General features: G+C 48.5%; 1 protein-coding gene and 2 long non-coding RNA genes across 25 annotated transcripts; 1 reads left to right on the top strand and 2 right to left on the bottom strand.

The window, feature by feature from the left end:
• On the bottom strand, positions 1-3292 carry LOC145527077 (uncharacterized). Its single transcript, XR_014069452.1, has 2 exons — positions 3135-3292; positions 1-2737 (listed from the first exon to the last, which is right to left on the bottom strand). It is a non-coding gene; the product is annotated as an uncharacterized LOC145527077 (long non-coding RNA).
• A 163-nt stretch (positions 3293-3455) lies between these two features.
• CHFR (checkpoint with forkhead and ring finger domains) lies at positions 3456-27022 on the top strand. Of its 23 annotated transcripts, none has more exons than XR_014069445.1 (18): positions 3456-3536; positions 3691-3834; positions 8337-8436; positions 11120-11229; positions 12127-12186; positions 12331-12549; positions 12939-13106; positions 15166-15307; positions 16185-16502; positions 18253-18395; positions 19430-19546; positions 20062-20145; positions 20923-20993; positions 22305-22392; positions 24169-24276; positions 24702-24754; positions 25952-26034; positions 26907-27022. XR_014069445.1 is itself a non-coding variant. In XM_081544450.1 (18 exons), the coding sequence occupies exons 2-17, from the start codon at positions 3702-3704 to the stop codon at positions 25992-25994; spliced, it is 1977 nt and encodes a 658-aa protein (XP_081400576.1). In that variant the 5' UTR covers positions 3456-3536; positions 3691-3701; the 3' UTR covers positions 25995-26034; positions 26907-27022. The 23 variants fall into 23 exon arrangements, 20 of the variants coding, with proteins under 20 accessions (XP_081400576.1, XP_081400579.1, XP_081400575.1 ...); XM_081544450.1 differs by having other exon boundaries at positions 24702-24774; XR_014069443.1 differs by having other exon boundaries at positions 3456-3834.
• Positions 17174-22023, bottom strand: LOC145527075 (uncharacterized). The gene is made up of 2 exons (XR_014069451.1): positions 21859-22023; positions 17174-18505 (listed from the first exon to the last, which is right to left on the bottom strand). It is a non-coding gene; the product is annotated as an uncharacterized LOC145527075 (long non-coding RNA).
• Positions 27023-27083: the final 61 nt, after the last annotated feature.

Below are 27083 nucleotides of genomic sequence, written 5' to 3'. Positions count from 1 at the left end.
ACTTCAAAAACTGTTAAGTTTGTTTTATTTTAAGCCACTAATTTGCAATAATTAGTTAAAGCAGTAATGGGAAATTAATACAGTAACCAAACAACCCAACTTAGGTGAGTAGAATAGGAAATGATGAAGGGGTTTGGCAGGTCTCTTGAATACCCTGACTATCAGTCACTGTTTATGAACTTTGTTACAAAAGATGGATCATTGTTAGGTGGCAAATGGGCCAATCAAAAACATGTGTTCAGTTTCATTTCATTTCAAGGGCCAAGTCAATGTGTCCAGAATTGGCTGATCAGATGAAAAACCACCTTCTTCTGAAAAAATGTCAACAGTGGTGAGACATCACTGGCAGCCCTGAGAAGGGGTCAAAGGGCAGAGAGTTTCCCAGGAATAGGGAGGTCAGCGCCCCAAGTAATATGTCCTCTTTTAACACAAAATCAATGGGGCAACTTTTGCTAGGAGGTACAAGTCCTCCTCAACAGAACAAAGCATAAGCTTTGCCATCTCCCAAGTTACCTGCTGGCTTCTACATCAGGAACATAAAATCCTTTACTTCTGCCAGCCTATGATGGGGGGTACACTGGAATTTCCAGGGTGATTTCTATTGCAGGTGGTAGTCAGTGATCAGGAAGGGGCAGGCTTAATTCTGTTTGTTTTCATCAAAAATGGTGGTTTAGCTGCTAAGTCGTGTCCAACTCTTGCAACCCCGTGGACTGTGCCCCACCAGGCTCCTCTGTCCCTAGGATTTTCCAGGCAAGAATACTGGAGTGTGCCATGCCCTTCTCGAGGATCTTCCCAACCCAGGGATTGAGCCCAGGTCTCCTGTGCTGCAAGCAGATTCTTTACCAACTGAGCTACCAGGGAAGCCCCAATACATCTACAATTGATCTAGACAGTCTGAAGCTGTGCTGTGCTTAGTCACTCAGTTGTCTCTGACTCTTTGCAACCCCAGGGACTGTAGCCCACCAGGCTCCTCTGTCCACGGGGATTCTCCAGGCAAGAATACTAGACTGGGTTGCCATGCCCTCCTGCAGGGAATCTTCCCAATCCAGGGATTGAGCCCAGGTCTCCTGCATTGCAGGTGGATTCTTTACCATCTGAGCCACTAGGAAAGCCCAAGAATACTAAAGTTGGTAGCCTATCCCTTCTCCAGGGGATCTTCCCAATCCAAGAATTGAAACTAGGTCTCCTGCATTGCAGGCAGATTCTTTACCAGGTGAGCTATCAGGGAAGCCCCAGACAGTCTGATAAGCAGCCACCATTTGTAATAGACTGCAGACCCAAAGAGTAATGTCTTTAATCTGTCGGTCTACTCTTCAAAGTGACAGATCAGATAACTACACCACTGGCAACAATTCAAGGGTCAAAAAGTCAAGGTGAGTATTGGCCAGAGCTCTGAAAACAGTCTTCAGTTCTGGCTATTAAGTAGAGTATGTCTGCTTTCATATCTACATAGTTGGTGAGCCACTGGGGCCTGCTGGACACCAAAACCAAACCATGAGTGAATTAAGCCCAGACTTTAAGAGAATGTCTGTAAATCAAGGACCCTATTGACCCAGTGAATTTGCTTGAGATGAAAGGGGTTGGGGGGGGGGGTGGGGGAATGGGGCAGAGAGGATAAGGTTTCAACCTGACAGTAACTGCCAGTTCTTGTAAAGCCAAGTTGCTGCTGGAGCTAGACCAGCCATGTTATGGAGTACGGTATTTTCACTTGAACAAAAAGGCCTGATTAGCCTCTCAATAGTGTCTTCAATACCCAAAATGTCCAGTAGGGTGCTGTGATTTGATTCTCTTCCATCTAAGAGGAATTTTCAATTCTGGCCTTTCCTATGTCCTGAATCTGAGACTAACAGGAGAGATGCACTTTTTTTTACCACTAACTGACATGGGACTTTGGCCTGAGTTGGCTCACTGTCCCCGAGGTTCAGAAAACTGTCACCCATGAAGAATGGGTTGTTCCTTTGGCTCAGCTTCATCCTGGTTCTATGAAAGATCTGCCTTGTGTAGACTGAAAAAAGCCCTCAAAGAACTCCCGATGCCAGGCTAAGCCCTGGTTCAGAGAACGAGTGCAGTAGCCTAAGTCCTCCACAAAATAATACTGAGAAACAGAAACAGTCTCAGAGAAAAAATATTTACATTTTATTTGAAGAGAAAAATGTAATGAACGAAAACGGTAAAAACTACAAATGATGTAAGATGTCTCCCTCACTCCCTGTGACTGCTACTCTTTCTACACAAGGCATTTCCTGTCCTTTCACATTATTTTTGTGAGCCTATGTACTCTTGCCTGGAAAATCCCATGGACGGAGGAGCCTGGTAGGCTGCATTCCATGGGGTCGCAAAGAGTCGGACGCGACTGAGCGACTTCACTTTCACTTTTCACTTTCGTGCATTGGAGAAGGAAATGGCAACCCACTCCAGTATTCTTGCCTGGAGAATTCCAGGGACGGGGGAGCCTGGTGGGCTTCCGTCTATGGGGTCGCACAGAGTCGGACACGACTGAAGTGACTTAGCAGCAGCATGGACCCATTTATTCTTACACAAACGGGTGGCTACTTTCCTGTCGACGTCCTGGTCGGTCAGACGTGGCCTTGCTGCTCTCAACCGCACGGCCCGAGGCCGCACGGTCGGCTCCCGGGACTCGGCAACTTCACTCTCACGCGCTCAGCACGCACCATCCCAGATCATCCTCCTTTGGAATACTCACCGCAGCGCCGCCCGATTCCAAAAGGCGGAATCGCTTGAGTCCAGGAAAGAAAAAGAATGAAAGAAAGAAAGTGAAGTCGCTCAGTCTTATCCGACTCTTTGAGACCCCGTGGACTGTAGCCTACCAGGGTCCTCTGTCCACGAGATTTTCCAGGCAAGAATACTGGAGTGGGTTGCCATTTCCTTCTCCAGGGGATTTTCCCAACCCAGGGATTGAACACCCGGTCTCCCGCATTGCGGGCAGACGCTTTACGATCTGAGCCACGAGGGGAGTCCAGGAAACGTGCACTTAAAACGGAAAGACTGCATCACCGCCTCCAAGAGGTGCCGACCAATGCGGAGATGCTCGCGCTTTCCAGAGCTCTCCCAGGGTACTATCAACTTTCCGATCGCTGGAAAACTGGCTTTGGAAATTTTCAACTTGCATTTACCTCGCACTTCTAAACGCCATCTGCACTTCCAACGCAGCTTTGGGAATTTGCTTCGGTGCCCAATGCTCGTTACTCTGTCCTCTTTGCGCGTACTTAACTTGGGCCTGACCTCAGCTACTTCCCAGATTCGCGAACACCAAATCGTCCCGGCCAGCATCAAAGATGGCGTCCAAGCCCACAGCCTATCCTCTGCGCACGCTCCGCTAGCCTCCACGTGTCCACTCTCGATGCCCGTCCCCCAGGTTCCACTCTAGCCGCCGAGTTCAGTGGTTGCCACCGCCCACCAATCGCAGGGCAAGGACGCCGCGGGCCCCGCCCAGCAGATCAGCTGAGGGATCTGCGATGTCTGTTGACAGCAGCGGTGGCTGCACGGCCGGTTCCGGGTTCGGCGCGGGGCGGGGGGTAAGCTGGCGACGGGCGCGGGCGTCCGGCGGGACGCTGGGGAGACTCGCGGCGCGGGCCGCAGCGGCGGGGCGCGGGCGCCGAGAAGGAGCGGCAGGCCGCAGCCTCTGCCCTTGCGGTCCGGGTCTCACCCGACGTTTCCGGGTCTCGTCAGATGTGAATCCGATGGAGCGGCCGGGGGAAGGCGAGCAGCCGCCCCAGCAGCAGCCGTGGGGGAGGCTTCTTCGCCTGGGCGCCGAGGAGGGCGAGCCGCACGTCCTCCTGAGGAAACGGGAGTGGACCATCGGGCGAAGAAGAGGTGCGGGGCGGAGAGCGGGCATGGGAAACGTGGGACGGGCGGGGAACAAGCTTCGGGATGGGTCAGGGTACGGGGGCGGGGACCTGGGACCTGGGATGGGGGTGGGGGACGGGGACCGAAGGATAGAAGCTGGGGGCTGAGCGCGGAAGCCTGGTGATAGGAGCAGGGCGAGACCAGGCCCACCAGGCTATGGGAGGCCCCTGGGCGGGGCGCATTCTGCCGTCCAGTTTTTCCAGTGGCATGGGCTTTCGTATAACAGCTGCCATGTATTCACTTAATGGTCTGCTCAGTCACTTCTGAGTGCTTCATTCAGGTTATTTAATCCTCACTACAACTTTATGAAGTAGATATAATAATTTATCCCCGGGAATGTAATCTTCTCAAGTTTATTACTACCCAAAGCATCTTCTGTAAACTTAATAGAAATGAAATTAGAAAGCCAAGCAGAAGGAATACTGGAAAATCCAAAGATATGTGCAAATTAAGTAACATTCTTAATCAGTGGGTCTAAGAAATCAAAAGGGAAATTAAAAAATATCTTGACATGAGTAAAAATATCGTATGTAAAAATCGCTCAGTCGTGTCCCTCTTTGTGACCCCATGGACTATATGCATGCATGTCTGCATGCTAAGTCACCTCAGTCGTGTCCAACTCGGTGCAACTCTATGTACAGCAGCCCACCAGGCTCCTCCATCCACAGGATTCTCCAGGCAAGAATACTGGAGTGGGCTGCCATTTCCTTCTCCACATGGACTATATAGTCCATGAAATTCTCTAGGCCAGAATACTGGAGTGGGTAGCCTTTCCCTTCTCCAGGGGATCTTCCCAACCCAGGGATCGAACCCAGGTCTCCTGCATTGCAGGAGGATTCTTTACCAGCTGAGCTATCAGGGAAGCCCCAAACTATAATGTACCAAAACTTAGGAGATGCAGATAAGCAGTGCTTAGAGGGAAATTTTTAGCTGTAAACAACTACATTAAAAAAGATCTCAAGTCTCAGCTCTTAGAATAGAGTTGCTCAACTATTTGTTGATTTAATGAAAGGGGAAGCTAAGGACTTGAAGAAAGTCACACAAGTAGTGAGAGGAAGAGCCCTCACCCTCCATGCTTACTGCCTCTAGACCTCTGATAATTTAACCTCCCTTGTAGCTTTCATACTGAGAGTGCAGTGCACTGACGAGGCCAACAAAAATATTTTGGTTTTATGCACATTAATAAATTGTGACTTGGGGACTTCCCTGGTGGTGCAGTGTCTGCGACTCCGCACTCCCAATGCAGGGGAACCGGAGTTCCATCCCTGGTCAGGGAACTAGATCCCACATGCTGCAACTAAGAGTTCACATGATGCAACTTAGACCTGATGCAACCAAATAAATAAATAAGTATTTTTAAAAATGAAAATAATAAATTGTTATTCTGACTTTATACTTTAAACAAGAGAGAATGAGAAAGATTACTGTTTAAAAGCAAGTATTTTTTGGCTTCATTTTACCCAGTACGATGTACCTGTACCTGTTTTTCTGTTGGGGTCTTTTGGGAGACAGTCTTAAACCCCAGCAACAAGTTTTGTTTTTTTTTACAACTTTAAAAATACTTATGTATTATTAGAAACTTTTCAAGATGCATTAATTTGTGTAAATGGATGTTTGATGAAGAGCAGAAGCCCTGGAGACCGCCACGTCCAGGCCCACCATGACACCAGCAGAAGCAGTAGCACCACCACCACAGCACAACTTTCTTCCGTTAAAAATTTACCTTTCAATGCCTTTGTACCTACTTCATAGGGTCACTGTGAAGATTAAAGAAGCCTGGCTAACAGTTAGCACTTAATGTTAGCCATTGTTATTATAACACAACACTATAGTATCACTTTACATGTGAATGCAAGGAAGCTCCAATACTTTGGCCACTTGATGCTAACAACTGACTCTTTGGAAAAGACCCTGATGGGAAAGATTGAAGGAAAAGGAGAAGAGGGCAACAGAGGATGAGATGGTTGGATAGCATCACTGATTCAATGGACATGAACTTGGACAAACTCTGGGAGATAGTGAGGGGCAAGGAGGCCTGGTGTGCTACAGTCCATGGCTCTGCAAAGAGTTGGACATGACTTAGTGACTGAACAACAACAGCAAGGAACATAAATATGTAGTTGTGCTGATTCTTAATGAAAGTCCTTTCCTTGAATGCATTAACCTTCCCAGCAAAATGTAGAGTTTAAAAGTCTACCCAGGCCTCTATAACAAAATACCACAGATCAGGAAGCTTAAACAACAGAAGTTTATTTTACACTTCTAGAGTCTAGGAAGTCCAAGATTAAGGTGCCAGTTGATTTGTTTCCTGATGATAACTCTTCTTCCTGAATCACAAAGAGCTGCCTTCTCTTTCTGTCCTCGCATACTGGACCAAGAGACCTGTGGGGTCTCCCTCTTATAAGTACCTCAACCCTCTCAGATTAAGGCCCCACCGTAATGATCTTCTTATTTAACTTTATCATCCACAGTCACTCTCTCTAAATACAGTCACTTTAGGGGATAGGGTTTCAGTGTATAATTTTGGGGGGCACACAGGTTATAGAACTTGATTATTTTAAAACTGTTACATACCTGCTATGTACAAGGCATTATTTTGAGAAAAAGGGAGAGCTGAGTTGATGTTGGGGGGGTGGGTAATGGGAGTCCTTGCCTTCTCAAAGAGCTCCCCATTCTTGGGGAGTGGCAGAAATGCATACCAGCCATGGAGAGATTAACCAACTGAAAGACAAGCACACAATATTCCAGTTCTCAATTGGAATGCTGGTGTTCTGGCACGGAGAAGCCTATAAAACCCTACTCCGGTGCCACAGTGACCAGCCTGGCTCTGGGGCTGTGAGACCATCCTGGTGGTTTTGCTCAGTGTAATGGGACAGTCTTGAGCACAGATGAAATTCATCTCAGATAAATGTAACAAAATACTTCCCATAATGTGGAGTGTTTGGGCAAATAAGGTTTAAGGTTTATGGAAGCATAGCTCACACTTCGGAGAAGGCAATGGCACCCCACTCCAGTACTCTTGCCTGGAAAATCCCAGGGACAGAGGAGTCTGGTAGGCTGCAGTCCATGGGGTGGCGAAGAGTCAGACATGACTGAGCGACTTCACTTTCACTTTTCACTGTGATGCATTGGAGAAGGAAATGGCAACCCGCTCCAGTATTCTTGCCTGGAGAATCCCAGGGTCGGCGGAGCCTGGTGGGCTGCCGTCTATGGGGTCGCACAGAGTTGGACACGACTGAAGCGACTTAGCAGCAGCAGCAGCAGCTCACACTTAGTAAAATTTGCCCCTTTTAGGTGTTCAATGAGTTTTCAGAAATGGAGACACCACTATCATCAAGATACAGAACATTTCTATCACCTCAGAAAGTTCCTGGTGGTCTTTTAGAGTCTGTCCCTGCCCCTTCAACCTCAAATCCTGACACCCACCTATCTTATTTCTCTCCCTGTAGTTCTGCCTTTTCCAGAACACCATCTAAAGCCATCTAAGGGAAATCTTACATTATTGCAGCACTGTCTTTGGGTCGAGCTTCTTTCTCTTGGCTGGTGCCTTTGAGGGTCATCCTTGGCAGTTATGTGTATCAAGTGTGTTCCTTTTTGCTGCTGGGTGGTGTTCTGCAGTGTGTGTTTTAATTCATCACCAGTTGATGGGTACTTGTACTGTACTGCTTCCCACGTTTGGTTATTAAAAATAAAGCTACTGTAGGGAATTCCCTAGCTGTCCAGTGGTTAGGACTGTGTGCTTTCACTGCCGAAGGTGCAGACTCCTACCTGGTTGAGGAACTAAGATCCTACAAGTTGCAGGGCATGGCCCCCAAAACAATAAAATAAAGCTACTATAAACCTTAGTAGCTATGGTGCAAACCTATCATAGGAAGATTAATGACTTGGTATTAAAACACTCCTGAAAGCATTTATTCTTCTGATTTTAGGAGAGAACAAAGTATTTGAGGATTTCTGCCTTGGATTTAATGAGAATACAGTGATTGTATTCAGCTATAGATACATCCTCGTTTTGTTTTAAATTTTGTTAAACATGTATGTGTGCCTGTGATAACTCACTCGGTCATATTTTTTGTGACTCTGTCATTGCTTCAATTTTGTGACCATTTATGAAACCTTAGATTACACAGAAGAAATTCAGGACTACGACACTGAAGATATTTAATAAGCCCCTTAGGTTTTTTGTAAAGTTCTATAATACTTATCAGGTTGTCTGCATACATGTGCATATTGTAAAAACGTCACCATGAAGCAGTTGATGTGTAGCTAGAGGTGTTGATGGGTATATCCTCTGGGTAATGAGGAAGCAGAAAGTTTCAAGACATAGTCCCTTTTCCCTTTGGATTAACACTTAAATGCTTTTTGGGTCTTGACTTCTGGTCATATGATATAATTAAACGAAGCATAGTGTTGTGCCCAGTACCCACAGTTGTATTCCCCTTCTCTGCACACCCCCTTCTCTGTTTTAGGTTGTGACCTTTCATTCCCTGGCAATAAATTGGTCTCTGGAGATCACTGTAAAATTACAGTGGATGAGAAATCTGGTCAGGTATCACTGGAAGATACCAGGTAAGCTCTTTCTGAACTTCTTTCCCATTTCCTCTTGTAGCTTCAGGAAGCCGACTTTAGCCAGTGACTGCAGAGAAGAGACAAAGGCCCACTTTCTATAGCTTAGAAGTCTGCTAGGGTCTCTGGGAATTGGGAGATATATTTTCTGGTTTCTAGGATGGGCTACTTAGTGCCACTGGTGCCTGTGACAGTTCTTAAATGTTTTCAGATTAAAGCAAAAATGTCTCAGAAATAAGACTTAAAAGGGAGTGATACATTTTGGGTTTTTACAAACATGTGCAAGTTAGGCTTCCCCAAATCAAGAAGTTTCCCTTCCTTTTTTACTATTACACCACATAAGTAGTGTGTGAAAGTGAAAAGCTTTCCAAATTGCTGCTGCTGCTGCTGTCGCTAAGTCGCTTCAGTCGTGTCCGACTCTGTGCGACCCCATAGACGGCAGCCCACCAAATTGCACTCACCCACTAAAAATGTATACATATTTATTTTGTATTTATGGGATTATACTATTATACTATTGTTATAATAACCAAAGTCTCGGTGGCTGAAAACAACAGAAATCTGGAATCTTTTAGGCCTGGGGGCCCAAAGTCCAACTCAGGTCTCATTGGCATCAGCTCTTTCTGGAGGCTCTAGAGGAGAAGCTGTCTTCTGTCCCGGCTTCCAGAAGCCACTGCCTCCCTTGGCCAAGGTGGCTGAAGGGGCAGGGGTGTTCCATGCAGAAGGAACAGCAGCTGCAAAGGCCCAGAAGCTCCAGCAGTAAGACCCCGATGTTCACGCTGGAGAGACCGGACTTTAGCCTGAGAACAGTAAGGAGTCACTAAGGGGTTTAAGCACCCCTTGGAGAAGGAAATGGCAACCCACTCCAGTATTCTTGCTTGGAAAATCCCATAGATGGAGGAGCCTGTAGGCTACAGTCCATGGGGTCACGGAATCGTACACGACAGTGACTTCACTTTCACTTTTTAAGCAGAAAAGTGAAATCAGACTTTTGGGTTAGAAAGAGCTTGAGGATGGATCTTGAGAAGAGCCTGGCAGCAGAGCCGTGGCCGTGCTGAGACAGCTTTGCTGGTCTCTGTAAGTGGGCTTTTACTGGGAAGGCAGCCCAGCCTTCCGGGGACCTGCTGCCAGCTGCTGAGAACTTGGAACAGAGATGATGTGCAGCACTGCCTGCACTATTTACTGTCTGGCCCTATACAGAAATCTAGAGTAGTGGAAGCCTGCTCAGAGGCCAGGCTAGAGCCTCTTCCTCACTGGGGGCCATAAGAGTGCAGCCATGGAGTTAGGGCCAGGGTAGACCAAGTGCCCAAAAATGGCTAAGGGGGAGGAGGTTGATCAGGTGCGCTCTTCCCCTCGGTTGCAGTGTAGTCTCTGTCTACTCAGGAGGCCCTCCTCAGGGAGGTCCCTCTTGTCCCATCTGACTCAGGCTTCTGTCTCTCCCAGTAGTACCCGCTGCCCTCCCATCCAGCAGTGTGGTCCCTGATTTTTTTTTTAATATTTATTCGCTTATTTTAGGCTCTGCTGGGTCATCGTTGGTGTACCAGGCTTCCTCTAGTTGTGGCGAGTGGGGGCTTCTCTTCCTTACTGTGCTTGGGCTTCTCATTGCAGTGGCTTCTTTTGTTGTGGAGCATGGGGCTTCTCTGCTTCTATAGTTGCAGCACACAGACTCTAGAGACCGGGCTCAGCAGTTGTGGTGCACAGGCTTAGTTGTCCCATGGCATGCAGAATCTTCCTGGACCAGGGATACAACCTGTGTCCCCTGTATTCGCAGGCAGACTATCAACCACTAGACCACCAGAGAAGGCCCATGGTCCCTGGTTAACTGGAGTGGCCTCCCAAGCGCAGGAACCCCACTGCCTTCCTGTCGTCAGTAGTTGTGTGTTGATTTGCTTCTGCCCAGAGCCTGTCTCGGCTTCCCAGGTGACACGAGTGGTAAAGAACCTGCCTGCCAATGCAGGAGACATAAGAGATGTGAGTTTGATCCCTGGGTCATGAAGATCCCCTGGAGGAAGGCATGGCAACTCACTCCAGCATTCTTGCCTGGGAAATCCCATGGACAGAGGAGCCTGGCAGGCTGAAGTCCACGGGGCTGTACAGAGTCGGACACGACTGAAGCGACTTAGCACACGGCGCTTGTCTCATGGGGGGCACTGGTGCTCAAGTGAGGAATGAACTGAGAGGCGCTGAGGCTGCTGGAGGGAGGGATAGGTCTGTGGACAGAGTCTGGTGCAGAAGCAGAAGAGAAGCTGGAAGTCAAAGCACATGCTGCTGGTGGATTCTAGGGCTTCACCAGGAGGAGGACATGAGTGGAACAGTGGAGACGTTCAAACACTTGACAACGTCATTTGGCTGTGAGTGACAGCACAACAGGCAAGGTTTTTCTTGAGAGAATTGTAAGGTGGCACAAATGTTTATATCATTCCTGTGAGTATTTATCATTTTCAAGGTGATAGGGACTTCCCTGGTGCTCCAGTGATTAAGAGTCCACACTTCCAGTGCCGGGGATGTCAGTTCAGTCCCTGGTTGGGGAATGAGATCCCATGTGCCATGCGCCGCCGCAAAAAACTTTTTTAAGTTAAAAAATGAATTGGTAATATTGAACTGCTTTCCTACTGGTTGTAGAAAAGGAAACTTTTAACTCCTAGTTATTTTAAGTAGGATAAATTCCATTTTGTTGCCCCTGCAGCGCCAATGGAACTGTCATTAACAAGCTGAAGGTTGTTAAGAAGCAAACTTGCCCTTTACAGACTGGGGATGTCATCTACTTGGTGTACAGGAAGAATGAGCCAGAACACAGTAAGAGGGGGGTTTCCTGGGCTGGACCTACAGGTGAGGTGTGGCAGGGGGCCCCGCGACAGCCGGAAAGCATTGTGGGAAGAGGCTTATTGAAGCCAGTTTTTCCTGAAGGAATGTTAGCTTACCTGCATCCCTTTTGTGTTTATGTAGATTCTTGGTGTGGGTAGTGTCTGTTGAAGAATAGGAGTGTTGGCCTCGCAGTCTGAGCCCCAGTCATTCTTCAGAAATGCCACCGTGGTCGTGAGCCACGGGTCTCAAAATGGTAGCCAAGGAGAAGTGAGTGAATGGGGAGGGATGAGCTGACAGAAAAAGACTCGTAAATTGAGAACAAGACCTAGACTGGGGGCTGGAGGCCACAGATGGCTCTGCTTTGGGACACTTGACAGTAGACAGCAGAGATCAGACAGGATTCCACTGGAGCTTGTCCCAGTCTGAGCATCCACATTTGTGTTTGTGGAAGAAGAATGATGCAGGACAGAATTAGGGGAGTCCTTCAAATGGTGCCCCCAAAATAGGAAGAAAGGGGCGGGTGTTCCCTAGCTTGTCCTCAGCATAGTCAAAGCCGCCCCTGGCCACACAGAAGGATCTCGTGTCCGCTTCTGGTGGTTTGAAATAAGCGAGGCATAGACTCATCCCTCCTTGTTGCTGTGCTTCCCGTAGTCAGCCTCTTCATGCCAGACGAGTTTCCTGAGGCTTATTTATTTTGGCTTTGGTTCAGATGTTTTGGATCACTTGCTTTAAATTCCCTTAAGCTGGCAGCTGTGGTTACTAGCTGATAAGTCAAAATAGTTGACAAGGACAAAGTGACTATGAGGTAATGGGAGGGAACAGAAGAGAAATGTGAGTTCTCACCTGGCACGTGACTGACAGTGCTCTGATTTGATTAATTTCCTTCAGACGTGGCATACCTCTACGAATCTCTAAATGAAAAACAAGGTCTAACACAAGACTCCTTTGGTAAGTGGGATTTTCCAAGAGGAGTGGGTGTGTGTAAAGTGGGTCTGTGTGTTGACTGTCTTTGTCAACAGGAATAGCTTGCCTGAGGCAATGGTGCCCATCTGTGCCCTGACTATTTTCCTCCTGCTCCTTCTGTGCTCACAGAAGCTAATAAAGAAAATGTGTTCCAAGTGACCAAAGATACCTCAGGTGCAGGGCGAGGTGACGATCCTCAGGATCCCCAGGTCCTGCTGTCGTCGCCCGCCACTCAGGTGTGCTTTGAGGAACCACAGCCATCGACGTCCACGTCGGACCTCTTCCCCACGGCCTCTACCTCTTCCATGGAGCCCACCTCTGCAGGCCGAGGGCCTCCCTCCAGCTCCAGTGAGAATGGGGGTCTCGGGGTGGTAGCTACAGTGCTTTCTATTCACTATTCCTGCCCTGTGTTGTTACGGAGACAGACAACCCACTGAGGAGTTCAGAGGTGGCATCAGGCATCAGGCTGTCAGTAGTAAGGTTTCTGTAGCAGTTGCTGTTTTGTTCCATCCTCAAGAGAAAGCCTGGGGATAGGGGACTATAACAGTGTGGTATTTTTTTATAGGTTATGTAATTCATATACTGTAAAATTCACACAGAATGAACTCTTCCAGTTTTCTGGGTTTTTTAACGGCATCTTGTGTCACCTGCACCTAGTTTAAATCAGTGACACTTCAATCTGCTGTCTCTTCTTCTGAGGAGGGTGAATCAGACTTTCTTGTTTGTCCCTCTCACAGGCTCCAGAGGTGCAGACGTCTCTCCAAAGGGGTGTGGTCCATCCATGACAAGTGATGAAATTTCCAGCTTCCCTTCGACCCTCCCAGACAGAGAGGGGGCTTCCTTTTCTCTGTCGGAACCCCAGGATCAGGAGGATTTGGAACCTGTTAAAAAGAGAGTAAAAGCAGGTCAGAATCTCGAGGTTTCATGTAACCTCAGGGCCCCAACAGGACCATCCGATCTGCACCTGTTGGGGCCCCACCATCTGCCAAAGCCTGAGGATGCTGTCTTAGGCTGACAGCAGATGGCAGCCTGGGCCCTTTCTTTCCTGTTTGTACCATTGGGATTGAACTGTGTTTACTGTCAGGATATGCTATCAGTCTACAAACTGCATTCTTATTTTTTTTTTTTTCGACTGTGCTGGGTCTTCATTGCTGCACAGGCTTTTCTCTAGTTACAGCAAGCAGGGCTACTCTCTAGTGACATGTGTGGGCTTCTCACTGTGGTGGCTTCTCGTTACAGAGTTCAGGCTCTGGGGCTTGCGGGCTTCAATCGTTGTGGCTCCCAGGCTCCAGAGCACAGGCTCAGTACTTGTGGTGCACGGGCTTAGTTCCGCGGCATGTGGGGTCTTCCCAGATCAGGGATCGAACCCATGTCTCCTGCATTAGCAGGTGGATTTTTTGCCACTGAGCTACCAGGGAAGCCCCTGGAAACCATATTCTCGAGTTGCATCTCTGTCCTGATGCAACAGCCAATTTTTAAGAGTGTGTTATCTTTAAGTGATAATTTGAAACTTCACATTAAAGACAATTTAAAGGAAAACCTATACTTTAAAAGCCAAAGTTAAAAACATTGTAAAAAGATTCCCATATTTGGGAATGTTGTTGGTAGGACAATAGCTATGAGGCAGGCAGACCTGAGGGCCGCCCGTGGATTGGAGCAGTGTGATGGGAAGGAAGACGGGCCTTAGAAAGAAACTGGATTGTCTAGTGTATTGAGTGGAAAATGAGTTGATTGACCCGGAAAGGTGTGGAATGAATTGGCAACAGATACATAAACAAGTATAAAAATGAAGCCGTTTTTAATTATCAGAAATGAAAAATTATATAAGGAAGAAAACTCTAATATGCTGTTTGACTGAACAGACTATTTAAACATAATAATATATATACCACATACTGACCCAATAATTGTGTTAAAATAATATTGGGAAGGCTACTCAAAGGGCAAAATCCTTCTCTGTTTTAATGGATATCAGGAGATGATACCTAAAATCTTCAGCCTAAATATAGCATGACAATCCAGAAACAAAGAGGCTGGGACCAGAAGAAACAGCTAAAAGACACTGTTAGGAAGAGAGAAAGTCCTTTCCTCAGAGGAAGGGGGGGTGGTGAAGGTGATCAGAGGCTGGGGCAGAAGGCTGCTGCTTTTGTTTTCTTTTAAATATTTGACTTTTTAAATCATGTTTCTCTAATAAATTAAAAATAAAAATTAATCTGTGATATAGAAAAATTAAACACGCCAGCCAAAAAAAAAAGATTTTAAGCTCCTGGTAACATTTTTAAAATTTAATTATTTTTAAATTGGAGTATAGTTGCTTTACAGCATTATATTAGTTTCTGTTGTGCAGCAATATGAATCGGCTATACATATTCATATATCCCATCCTTCTTGAGCCTCCTTCTCACCCACCCCCCACCCCATCCCACCCATCTGGGTCACCACAGAAGCACCCAGCTAAGCTTCCTGTGCTACATAGCAGCTTCCCACTAGCTATTTATTTTATATATGATAGTATGTAAAATATGTCAGTGCTACTCTCCCAATTTGTCTTCTTCCCCCACTGGGTCCACAAGTCTCTCTAGGTCTCTGTCTCTATTCCTGCCCTGCAAATAGGTTCATCAGTGCTCCTGGTAACATCTGATGGTCTGTATTTTCCAGCACTTTCCTGTATGCATATGAGTCACATTTGTTTATTTAAACAAAAATGACTTCATACACAAATGCTATTTGACAACTGGCCTTTTCTCTTACCTGTGTATCCTGGGTATCTTTTTATGCTATTAACTGTTCTAAAACAAGACTTAAATATACCAGATTATGAAACTTATTTTGAACCTTCTTAAAAATGCCCTTTGAAATACACAGAGGACGGGGTCTTCTGTCCACAGTTTAAAACATCTATAAATCCAAGAGACGTGTTGCCTCCATAGTCATGACGGTCAGAATGTGTCCCTTCCCTTGCAGATGGGGAGCAAGACCTTAACCTGCCCATACTGGTTGCAGACCCGGGCAGAGACCCTCCTGCTGCCGAGGCCATGAAGCCAGATAAGATGGAGGAGACGCTCACGTGCATCATCTGCCAGGACCTGCTGCATGACTGTGTGAGGTGCGCCCAAGTGGGGTCCTGTGGGAGGCCAAGGGTGGGGTGGGCCTTTGGGTCAGGTCGGGGGCTGCACCCGCTGAGAGTGCCACAGCCATTTTCCTTGTATGGCTGACGAGCCAGAAACTGGGCCGGTGACTGAAGCTACAGAGGAGCCTGAGAGACTGAGGTGCGGTGGCTCTGACCTCGAGTTGGCCTCAGGTGGAGCAGGAGAGCTGCACCGAGGGCTCGGTGTCTCCTGGCAAAGGAAGCTTGGCAGCATGGAGTGAGCCTCCAAGAATGGAGATCACACCTTGCTTCTCCATGGAAACTTGGAATTAATCTGTCTGAAGTTCAGCTGAAATGCTTGTCCTTTCCACCCACACCCTGTGTCTCCGCTCTTCCTCCCTGGCCCTCCCTAGGTTGCCATGTGACCTCTAGTTTCTTTCTTTTTTTTCTAGTTTCTTGTAGTTGACAGGCACAGAGAGCAGTTGAAGTGGGTGCCATGTTTTTGCATAGGGACTGTTTCTCCAGCAGGTTTTGGAAGGCAGGTGGCTTCCCCCAGCATTAGCTTAGGATCCAGACCTTGCCAGCAGCAGACCTCACGCATGGTATAGGTAGAGTGCCCAGGAAGCACAGGCTCGAGGCCCTGCTGAGGCAAAAGAGAATGGGGGCTGGGGATGGGCAGTTGGCTCATTTTTCTGTTTCGTACCCGAACCTCAGTCTGAGCAGGGCCATTTCCTCCTTCAAGGAAAGAGGCAGCGTGACCCTGGGTCCTTGCTCCTCACGCCCCAGGCCAGCCACGCCCCTGGGGCCCTGGCATCCGAGGGGCTGCTGCACTTGCTGGGGAGACGCTCCGCCCACGAGTACCCCCCGGCCTCTGAAGCCTATCCTGTGCCCTCAGCCTGCAGCCCTGTATGCACACCTTCTGCGCTGCCTGCTACTCGGGCTGGATGGAGCGCTCTGCCCTGTGCCCCACCTGTCGCTGTCCGGTCGAGCGCATCTGTAAAAACCACATCCTCAACAACCTGGTGGAGGCATACCTGCTGCAGCACCCGGACAAGAGGCGTAGTGAGGAGGACCTGCGCAGCATGGCCGCCAGGAACAAGATCACACAGGACATGCTACAGCCCAAGGTCAGAAGGGCCTTCTCCGACGAGGAGGGCAGCTCTGAGGACCTGCTGGAGCTGTCGGACGTGGACAGTGAGTCCTCGGACGTTAGGTGAGCCCCTTGGGCCTAGAGCAGGGTGTGCGGCCCAAGTCTGACCACCCCCCGAGGACCTGCTGGTCCAGGCTGCTGCCGAGGCACAACTGCCTTGTGCCAAGCACGCCGCTCATTTAGGGGACCGTGATGAAGCTTGCTCACTGCCCTGCCTCCTGTGATAGCCCTTTTTTTCCTCTTTTGTTATGCAGTGGAACATTTATTCTATTTTTTTGTTGCTTATCTGTATTGTTTTCCAGTTTATTAAGATATAACTGACATACAGCCTTATAGAAGTTCAGGGTGTGTAGCATAATACTTGGGCTTAATTATTGTGAGAGACTGACCACAGGAAATGATACTCTTATTTGCTGAGTCCTCATCAGGTGCCTTGATTCACCAGCTAATAGAAACACCACAGCTTACCTAGTGAACATACGTTCTAGAGTTATCACTTGCAGTACTTACCATCTGTCAGGGTATTATTGCAGAAAAGCCACAGCCACCTGGTAGACAGGATGCAGTCCTAGGCGACCTTATTTTATCGGCTGATGTCTCCTGACTTAGAAGTCCAGGGTGTGAATTTTTGTGTTGAGGCCATAGTATTTAAAAAGACAAACCCTCACCCCCAGTTTGTCTCTTTTCACAAAATTTAGCACATAACGTTCAAGCAAAAAAAAACCAAAAATCACTTTAGTGTGAAGTTTTTATTATATATTCATCTAGTCATACACATGTGTAGTCATACATGCTTAATTTTTTTTTTACCACTTAAGACATTTTTTGTAATATTTTGAAACCTGGGACAAAACCGCAGTGCACATTCTGTGTTTACAGTTTAGTGCACATGTCCAGTTATTTCTTGGAGACAAGCATGTGGAAGTAGGATGTTCATGTCAGGAGTCTCAGTGAGAGGATACCTTGCTGTACTTCTGACGTCTGTCATCAAATGCCCACCGTTGAGTGCGGTTGGCAGCACTCCCTGGGGTGTGCAGAGGGACAGCAGTGATCCCCGAGACACTCGGGGTATTGGGACAGGCAGGTAACTTATTCCCATTTACGTGTTTTTCTTACAAACATGGCTGAGCGTCTTTTCAGCATTCCCGCCTTTTCTAGTCATGTCTTGCCTGTCCTTCCCATGGGTGGCAGGCTCGGGCAGGCATCTTCTGACTGAGACCAGAGGAGAGTCCACATGTGCCTTTCCTGTGGATTGTGTTTTAGCATCTGCAGGTCTGAAGGCTCAGCTGAAGAGCATACAGCTGAAAGCCTCTGTGGACAGCGGCATCCAGCCCTGGTGCATTTTCAGATTTCGCTGAGGGGAACGTTGTGCACTGGGTGGCGTCAGACCTGCGAGAGCGCATCCTGCCCAGTGTGGGGACAGGACGGCTCCACCCCAGGGCATGGCCCAGGGGACCAAGGGGCAGGCAGGAGATGTCTCCAGACCCCAGGAGTGTCTGAGGGAGAGAGCGCTGGAGAAGTACGGGAAAAGCGGGGCTGGGAGGTGGCAGGGAGCAGAGCCCGCCAACTGCTGCAGTGCAGGGTGAGTGTAGGGGGCTAGGGGGTGCTAGAGGGCAGCTGTCCTTCCCCTTTGCACACACCGGGTCCAGCAGCTGATGCAGAGCTGAGACATGGAGGCGGGATGAGGCCCATGAGCCAGGGTCTGGGTCTTGGCTTGTCATTCAGGCTGGGGCCATTGTCGCTACCCTCAGCCTCACACACCAGCCAGAGCGGGTGTCATCTCTTCCCCCTGAGCTCTATGCTTTCCTTGCAGCCAGCCGTCCATCGTGTGCAGACAGTGCCCTGAGTACCGCAGGCAGGCGGGGCAGCCCCTTCCCTACCCAGGGCCCGGCAGCGAGCCGGGGGCACTGCAGGCCCTCGGGGATGCACCGTCCACGTCCACCAGCGTCACAGCAGGTGAGACGGCCACTCCTTCCTTGCTGTCCTGACCGTTCTGGGTGTGAGTGGCGCTTCTGCTGGCTCTTCTCTGCTCAGATAACTTGTTGCTTTTCATGACCTGTTTTGAGCTAAGAAACCAGATAATCAGCTCTATTTGTGGATCTCTGCTCTTGAACACACAGTCCTGATTCTGACGCTTACCCTTCCCCACCCCTCCCCGCTACTACCTTGGGGTAGTCAGCATGCGCTGGGATGCTTGCCAAAGCCGAAGTGACCATCACACATGGGCCCCTCCAGTGAGGGACTGGCCTCTTTCCAGAAACAGGACGTGATGTTACCAGAGCTGCCCTGAACTGTCTGTTCGCTGCCCATTTCAGTGGGCGAGTTCCTAGGTGCCATTAAGAAAGGGAAAGTGAACATGTGGACTGTGGTTTGTGGCCCTACATTGTAGGGCCTGGCCTCCTTGCCACTGTTAGCCTGAGCCTGTCTAGAGGCCACTGACCTCAGGAATGTGACCCAGAGCCACATTCTTAACCATCTGCCGTATGTGCTGTGCCACAGCTCTCGGGGGTGTCCTTGTAGGGACCCTACGGGTGGATATGGCCAGGGCAGTGCGTGGAAGGCCCTGTTGTGACCATGGTGAGTGCACAGAGCCTCATGTGGTACATGAGTGACCAGGGGCCAGGCCATATTGGCACCGCTCCTGGTGCAGAGTTAGCCAGCAGAGACTAAAGAAATCACTTTACCGTTTTATGATCTGTCCTTCCTTTACAGGAAATACTAGAAAACCTTCAAGTGGCTTTTGAAATCTTGCTCCAACTACTGAACCAAAAGATAGCTTCGGTCACTTTTCCATCTATTAAACCTTTTAGTTTGAGTGGTAGTCCATCACTTGGCTGTTAGCAAAATTGGCCTGAGATCTGTCCAGGTTTTCTTGTAGGTCTGTGTCCTCGTGCGTATCTTGTAGCTGCCCCTCCAGGTGTGGGCTGAGCCGCTTGTGCTGCTGCTACAGTGCTGGCAGCCCCAGCCTGAGCAGCCTATCTGTCCCACAGCCCAGGACTACGTGTGCGCCCTGCAAGGAAGCCACGCCATATGCACCTGCTGCTTCCAGCCCATGCCCGACCGGAGGGCAGAGCGCGAGCGGGACCCCCGCATCGCCCCCCAGCAGTGTGAGTGAGGGTGTGGGTGTGTGTGTACACCATCTGCCCAGGGCCCCTCCCCACCTCAGAGCCACTCCTATGTGTCCTTCCAGCCTGGTTTTCAAAGTGTCATGGACTTCTGTGTGTGGTTTGAGCTAAAGATACAGTTCTGTATTTCCACCTGTGTCATCAGGTGTCCTTGCAGGACTGTGTTGATAATCTCTTTGGTTACCAGTTGATACCCGCCCCTGTCATACACACGGGGCTCTGTTTCTAGATTCTGTATCTGACACCTGTCACCCCAGTAGTTCTCCAGTGTCTCATTTTATTCTATTCTGTTGGTGGCACGGTTTGTTAGATCTCAGTTCCCCGAGCAAGGATTGAACCCGGTCCAAGGTGTCATTTTAAAATCTAACAGCTGAACTGTACGGCACATTAACAGTGTCTAGATAATGGTGAAAATCGAGCTTGTCATTTATTTAATGGTTACATGAACTTCCTCCTCGCCATGTGGCATGACTGGTGCATGTGCTCTGTGTCCACAGGTGCCATCTGCCTGCAGCCCTTCTGCCACCTATACTGGGGCTGTGCCCGGACTGGCTGCCTCGGCTGCCTGGCCCCATTCTGCGGTAATGCCGGCCCCACCACCGATTGCCACTACCCTTCCTTGTTCGCTTGGTGCGCTGGAGGCCAGTGGTGGGCTGGCCGTGTGCCTGAGCAGGGAAAGGCCACGTTGGTCGCCATGAATTAGCTACCTTTTCCTGGAGGTCTGCATAGGTTTGCAAGTGTCAGTGAGTGTTGGCTCCAAGCTAACAATAACAACAACAGGGGAACTCTGAGCCGTTCACAAGGACCACCCCCGCTAGAAACACATGTCTGGACTTCACGACCCCAGACCAGGGACTGTGCAGATTGGACCATTTCTGGGGGGAGTGGAATGGAATGCCTCTTACTTTTTCTCTGTTTGAAATTATATTTCATCACAGAACTTTTTTTTTTTAATTAAACTTTCTATTTCGTTATGGGATATAGCTGATTAACAAACAATGTGATAGTTTCAGGTGAGCAGCAAAGGAACTCAGCCATACATATACATGTATCTTTGCTCCCCTAAACTCCTCTCTCATCCAGGCTGCCATATAACATTGAGCAGAGTTCCCCGTGCTATACTGTAGGTCCTTGTTGGTTATCCATTTTAAATACAGGAGTGTATACATGTCCATCCCAAACTCCTTAACTATCTTCTCCCCCATCCTTTCCCCCCCACGCCCATGACCATAACGTCACATAACTTTTCATTTTTCATAGAATCCTTAATGAACGAAATTTGGTTATCCTGTCAGGTAAACAGTGCTTTCATAAAGTGTGTATGAAATGGGTAATGCTGCTTCCCTCCATCCCAACAGAACTCAACCTGGGCGACCGGTGTCTGGATGGGGTGCTGAGCAACAACAACTACGAGTCGGACGTCCTGAAGGTACAGGCCAGGTGGAGGCTAGTGGGAGGCCTCCTAGGACTGTCCAGTGTTGTGACTCTGCATGTCTGTTGTGATTCTGCATGTCTTTTTATCCCTGTATCCCCCCAGATAGGTATTCCTCCCTGCCCTTCACACTGAGAAGCCACAGGAATTGTGTTACACGGTTCCAGCTCCTGCTCAGCCTGCCTGGGGCAGCCAGAGGGAGCAGCTGGCCCTTGGGTGGAACCAGGACTGCCCTCTGGCCCTCTTCATGCATTTCAGGAGGCAGCTGGCTCTTAGAACTTCACGGTTTAACATGCACATGCATCACTTGCCAGAGGTCTTCCCTTCACCCCAATTATGTGCAGTATGACACCCCCAGGGCAAGGCCCTTCTCATCTGAACAGCACCTCCTCTACCCCACTGCTCTCTGGCTAGGTATTCACAGACATGCTCTTGTAGGTTTACGCAGACAGAACCAAGCAGCTCCATGTGTCTTGAGGGCAGAGCCCACCCAGATGTAGACCCTGGCTTCCTCGTCACGTGGTCGTGGGCCTGTCACCACACTGTGGCCGCTCTGGCTAAGATTAGGTCTCACTGCTCCTATGCTATAGGAATGTCTTTGCAGAATTTCAGAAAGAGAGTGCCAGCTCGTACACTTGAGGTTCTAAAGCTAGCCTGCCCTTTGAGACTGAGAAGAAGCACCTTGGTCGAAAAGTTTGTGCCGCAGTGTGTGGGTGTGATAACCATGTCTGTCCCAGGCCTCCTGTTCTAACAGGCCGTCCAGGCCGCCCCAGCTGAGCTCCTGGAAACAGGTCCCCTAACTTCATGCAACGCTCACCCTCTGCAACTGCCCACCACACTTACGTGTTTGGGCTCTACTTACCTTCCAGGGCCTTTTATGAAATGTCAACCCTCTTTGCCATTTTGGTTTGGTTTGGTTTGGTTTTGGTTTTTTTACATTTATTTATTTATTGGCCATGCTGGGTCTTCATTGCTACACAGACTTTTGTCTGGTTGCAGAGACCAAAGGTTACTCTAGTTGCAGTGCACAGGCTTCCTGTTGCCATGGCTTCTCTTGTTGCGGAGCACAGGCTGTAGAACATGGGGGCTTCAGTAGTTGCAGCACATGGGCTCTGTAGTTGTGGCCCCATGGGCTCAGCTGCCTCGCAGCATGTGGGACCTTCCCGGACCAGGGATCAAACCAGTGTCCCTCCCACATTGCAAGGCGAACTCTCAATCACTGGACCACCAGAGAAGCTCCCTCTTTGCCATTTTAGTGTTTCTTTCTCCAAACTCATGTTTCTTCTCTTGCCCATTTCCCTGTTACAGAATTACCTGGCCACCAGGGGTTTGACATGGAAAAACATGTTGACTGAGAGCCTCGGGGCTCTGCAGAGGGGAGTATTCCTGCTGTCTGGTAAGCCTTGTTGTACCTGCTTGCCCCCTACTGATAGTGTTTTCCAGGGGCACCTCTGCCTCTGGTCAAGCGGTCCCTCCTGCCTGTCCACACACTGGCAGCACTGCTTGTTGGCCTTCCCATGTTCACTCCTGCAACCCCTGCCCACCCTGCAGAGACAGACAGAAAGGTCCTGATACTTTGAGATTTCTTTTTTCTTGTTGGGTTTGAGTCAACATGATGTGTTCCAGAATCTTTTCTCGCACAGGGGAGGGAAGGGGCACAGCTGGCGAGGTGCTGGTCCCACCACTGGTCAGCATTGACATTCTAGGACTGGCTGTCAGGGTCTTTGCAAGCCTGTCCCTCAGTGCATCAAGTGACTCAGCGAAGGCTTGCCCCCTCTCCCAGGGACACCTAGTGTTTTGTGAAGTGTGAACTTTTGTCACTAATGGAGGGTGCAGAAAAATCAGTGGGTTATTTTTTTTTTTCCCTAACGCATAAATTATTATCAAAGACTTGAAAGGCACTAAGTTATTTTGTCTCAAGACACATTATAGTGAGTATCTTGAGTTTTCTCTGTTGGGACAGCTCTATGTGGTTGGGTCTTCTTTTGCTTTTTAATGGCTATTTTTATAAGAATGATGTGGTTCACAAAGAAAACATAAGTGGTACAAGAAAATCTGAAGGATAAAGTGAAAATCATTGGAAATCCCACCACCTAAAATGTACCCAGTCATGATACTTTGACAGCCACCTTCTAAGTGCATGTACCCATGTGTGCGCATCATTTTCATAAATGAGATCTTGCCAGATATGCTTTTAATAACCTATTCACTCAACAGAATATTTTGGACTCTTCCTACGTCAACAAAGATCTATGCCTTGATTTTTTTTAGTTATTACTTAGCATTTTGATAGCATCGTTCATTTAGCCAGTTTGTTACTAAAGGATGTTTAAGTTCTTCCCAGTTTCTCACTGTTTGAACCACCATTGAAGCTGTCAAGCATGCAGTCCTGTAGGTTTCACAATCAGTCCCCGTCCCTGTGCCCCTCCCCCCCAAAAAACCACAGTTGCCCCTTAGGATAATAAATAGGACTACTGTCACTGGCTTGCATGGTTGAGGCATGCCCTGGGGCCTGAGTGCCAGCATCCCCTAAGCCCATCAGCTGAATGTTTGCCCTCTAGGTCTTGTAAATATGAAAGAGGCAAATGGTGGGATATCTTATCTGCCATATTTGATGATTAATGAAATTGAAAATCTTTTTGTTGTATGGGACATATATATGCTTGTCTGTGTCCTTGGTTCATTTTTGGACTCGGGAGGTTATTTGTGTGATATCTTTGTTAATTAAGGTTACAACACATTGTCATTTGTGTTAAAAACATGTCCTCTACTATTTCATTAGTATTTCTCCTTTGTTATATGTGTTTCCATTGTGATGTGTAAACTGGAGGCAGTCACATTCACAAATCCCTTCCTTTGTGCCATTTGGTTTTCATGTCATAGATGGAAATAGCTCAAGAGAAGACTATTCATTCCCCTTAGTACTTTTTTAGATTGTTCTAAATATTTAAATTTTTTATCTAGATGGAATGATTTTGCTATAAGGAAATAAGCTGGTGTCTAGGTTGGTTCTGCTCTTGTTTTCCAAACGTCCAGCCCTCTGTCTCCACCCTGTCTGTGGATCAGTGCATTAGTTCCCCAGCAGCGTGCAAGCCATGTCTGTTCTGCTGTGCTGGAAACATGGTGCTACCCACTGGCGGGCTGTGCCTGTAAGAGGCTGTGTTCCTTCCAGATTACAGAATCACCGGGAACACTGTGCTGTGCTACTGCTGCGGCCTGCGGAGCTTCCGCGAGCTCACCTATCAATATCGGCAGAACATTCCTGCTTCTGAGCTGCCAGGTGAGGAACCACCTGGCCCCTTCCTGGCCCACAGTTCAGTTCTGTTTGCGTGGACTCCCACACTCTTTTGCAGTAGCTCAATACCCTGTGTGGGCCTTTACTCTGAGTTCACAGCAGGGCCAGGGACACAGCCTGGTGGGTGGGGGCACAAAGGCCATGCTCATCTCAAGCACCCCTGCCTGGTGCCTTGCACAGGCTCAATCGGTGAGGCGGGTTCCTGAAACAAGATGGCAACTGGAGTCATCTCATTTCTAAACTGGATTTTTGATTAAAGATTTTTTTCCTTTCCTGGAGAACAAGGAAGTGAGCAATGAAGTGGAACAAAGAGTTGTGTCTCAGCTGCAGTCTCTTTGGGTCTCAGCTTAAATTCAGTAGGCAGAGTCTGTAGACATGTGCATGACATGCTTGTTTTTTTCTCTTCCCAGTGGCCGTCACATCCCGTCCTGATTGCTATTGGGGCCGCAACTGCCGCACTCAGGTGAAGGCCCACCACGCAATGTGAGTGCGCATGCAGGGTGGGGGCTCGGCCGGGCTGGAGGAGTGCGTGCAGAAAGGCAAACAAACCCGCGGTTTCCTAACAGGAACTGGTTTTCTTTAAATCTTTTGGCCATGTTGATTTTGAAGCTTTTAGGGATGTTCATGAAGTAGTCAGTTCTCTACTTAAAAATATACTAATTCATTAATAGTTGTCATGCTTTTATAAAGTCATGTAGTATATACATATGTACATACACTTAGAAATTCTGCTCTTCTGTTATGTCATTTCATGAAATGTTTGCCCACACACATTCATCTTCTCCACCTCCATGTCCCCAGCCCACACGTTCAAGGCTGAGCACTTTCCGAATCCGTGGTTGTGGTCACCGAGAACCATTTCCCAAGTCACAGCCATGTGCATGTCACCATGCACCTGGATCTACCTGTGGTGCTGCGATGGCTGGAGCTCTCCCTGGGAGTTTCCCACGGGGTCTTTAGAGGCTGTTCGTGTTGACTTTCATGTCAGCCTGTGCAGTCGCCCATAGGAGCAGATTGGCCTCTGCTTTGAAACCATGAGGAAAGTGATTGCGTAAGTCAGTGTCATGGATTGATGCTGTTTGCGGTGACTGTGATCCCAAACAGCCATTTGAGGTTCAAATTAAAGGAACTGGTTCAAGAGTCATCATGAGGACTCAGGTAAAGGCAGCCGCCCCTGAGGGAGTGATTCTGTAGAATAAAAGTCTTGGTTTGTATTTGAGCATAAACTGTGTGGAAGAGATCATTTTATTCTTAGAAAGAGATTTCACTAGTAACAGGCTAACCTCTCTCGATTAAAACATGGGGAAGGGGGGCAGCAAAGGCACCCTCGTCTTCTCAGAGAGGAGGTCACCCACGGTACCTTGGGGATGCTCACGAGGCACAGATCTGAGTTTCTGGAAATTACCCAAATGTTCCACTTATATTTAACATTTAGAAAGGAGGGGTCACAAAGGAGTCAGACATGACTTAGTGACTAAACAACAACAAAGAAGGTTGCATTTGGGGTTAGTGTATTTGACTGTATGAGAAACATGCCCTTGCAAACCCCCAAGCACAGGGTCACTGTCTCCTGGAGTTCCTTTGGGTGCAAGTACAGAATTCCTTTACTAAATGCATCTGTGATGCCCTCTTGTATGATTTGACTGTTTTTTCCCCACAGGAAATTCAATCACATCTGTGAACAGACGAGGTTCAAGAACTGAGCGTCCAGGGAGGCACCTCGATGGCTCAGGAGTGTTGGCAGTCAGTAACACGTGTCTCAGAAAATACTGAAAACAGACATTTTAAGGGCATTTCACAGTCTCCCCCACCCTCAGGGGGCACTGGCGGTCTCGGCATAGGGCACTCTGATGTGACCTTTGTTTTGTGGAGCGAGACCCTCTCGGCAAGAACCCCCACCCGCGGCACCCAGAGCCCTGGGGCCGGAACAAGAGCCATCAGCCGTCCCCTGTGTATCTGTCCCACAACCACAGTCAAAGCAGAAATCACTCTTCAAGAAGAGTGTCCTGGGAGAGGAAGGGGAGTTTGTCAGAAACACTGTGCTATGAGGAAAGGGAGCACAATTTTCCAGCCACAGGACGCACAGCGGCTCACGTGTGTGTTTTCATAGCTTCGGTGCTCGTCTCCTAATGAGACTTAAATATCACAAACTGTAGCACAAATGATATAATTTATATTTACAAATTGACTAAAATTGGAGACGCTGATATTTGAAAGAATAAGCATATGTTCCTGTTTATGAAAAAAAATCATCAAACGTCCAGGACTCCCCAGTGCCAAGGGCGTGTTTGGGTCACTGACACACGGGGCTCCTCCTCGGCACAACGGCAGCCCACCGAGCTGTCCGCCTTCTTCACTCCTCCCGGCCTCGGGGCTGGGGTGGCCTGGGGCCAGGCTGCAGGTTTTCCCTGGTGACGCTCCAGCCTGCCTGGAGCAGCCCCTTCCTGCCAATAGCTTCTGCGAGTCCTTAGCCTTTCCTCCTGTGTTGGGTTTGCCGTGTCATCTGGAATAATACTTGAAATTTTGTTGTTTTAAAAAAAAATTTTTTTTTTTTTTTATCATTTATTGAAGCCACCCGTTTGTTTGCAAAATTGTACCTTTTTGCTTCTTCTCAGGAATACGATTTTCAACTTTGTCTTGCTCTTGATACAGACTCGGAGAAGCAGTGCTCTGGGGAAGAAGGCCTCCTTCCCGCATTCTAATAAACACGCTGTGTCTGTTTCTCTCCCCAGCACCTTCGTCTGTGTTGATTGTGATACGTTCGTTTGGTAGGACCGCCTGCGGAGGTCACT

This window comes from Giraffa tippelskirchi, chromosome 11 (genome assembly GCF_054371585.1).
Source record: "Giraffa tippelskirchi isolate mGirTip1 chromosome 11, T2T-mGirTip1v1.2.pri, whole genome shotgun sequence".
In the NCBI taxonomy this organism is placed as follows: Eukaryota; Metazoa; Chordata; class Mammalia; order Artiodactyla; family Giraffidae; genus Giraffa; species Giraffa tippelskirchi.
Note: the sequence above shows the minus strand (reverse complement) of the source record. Positions and strands in the feature narration are given on the sequence as shown.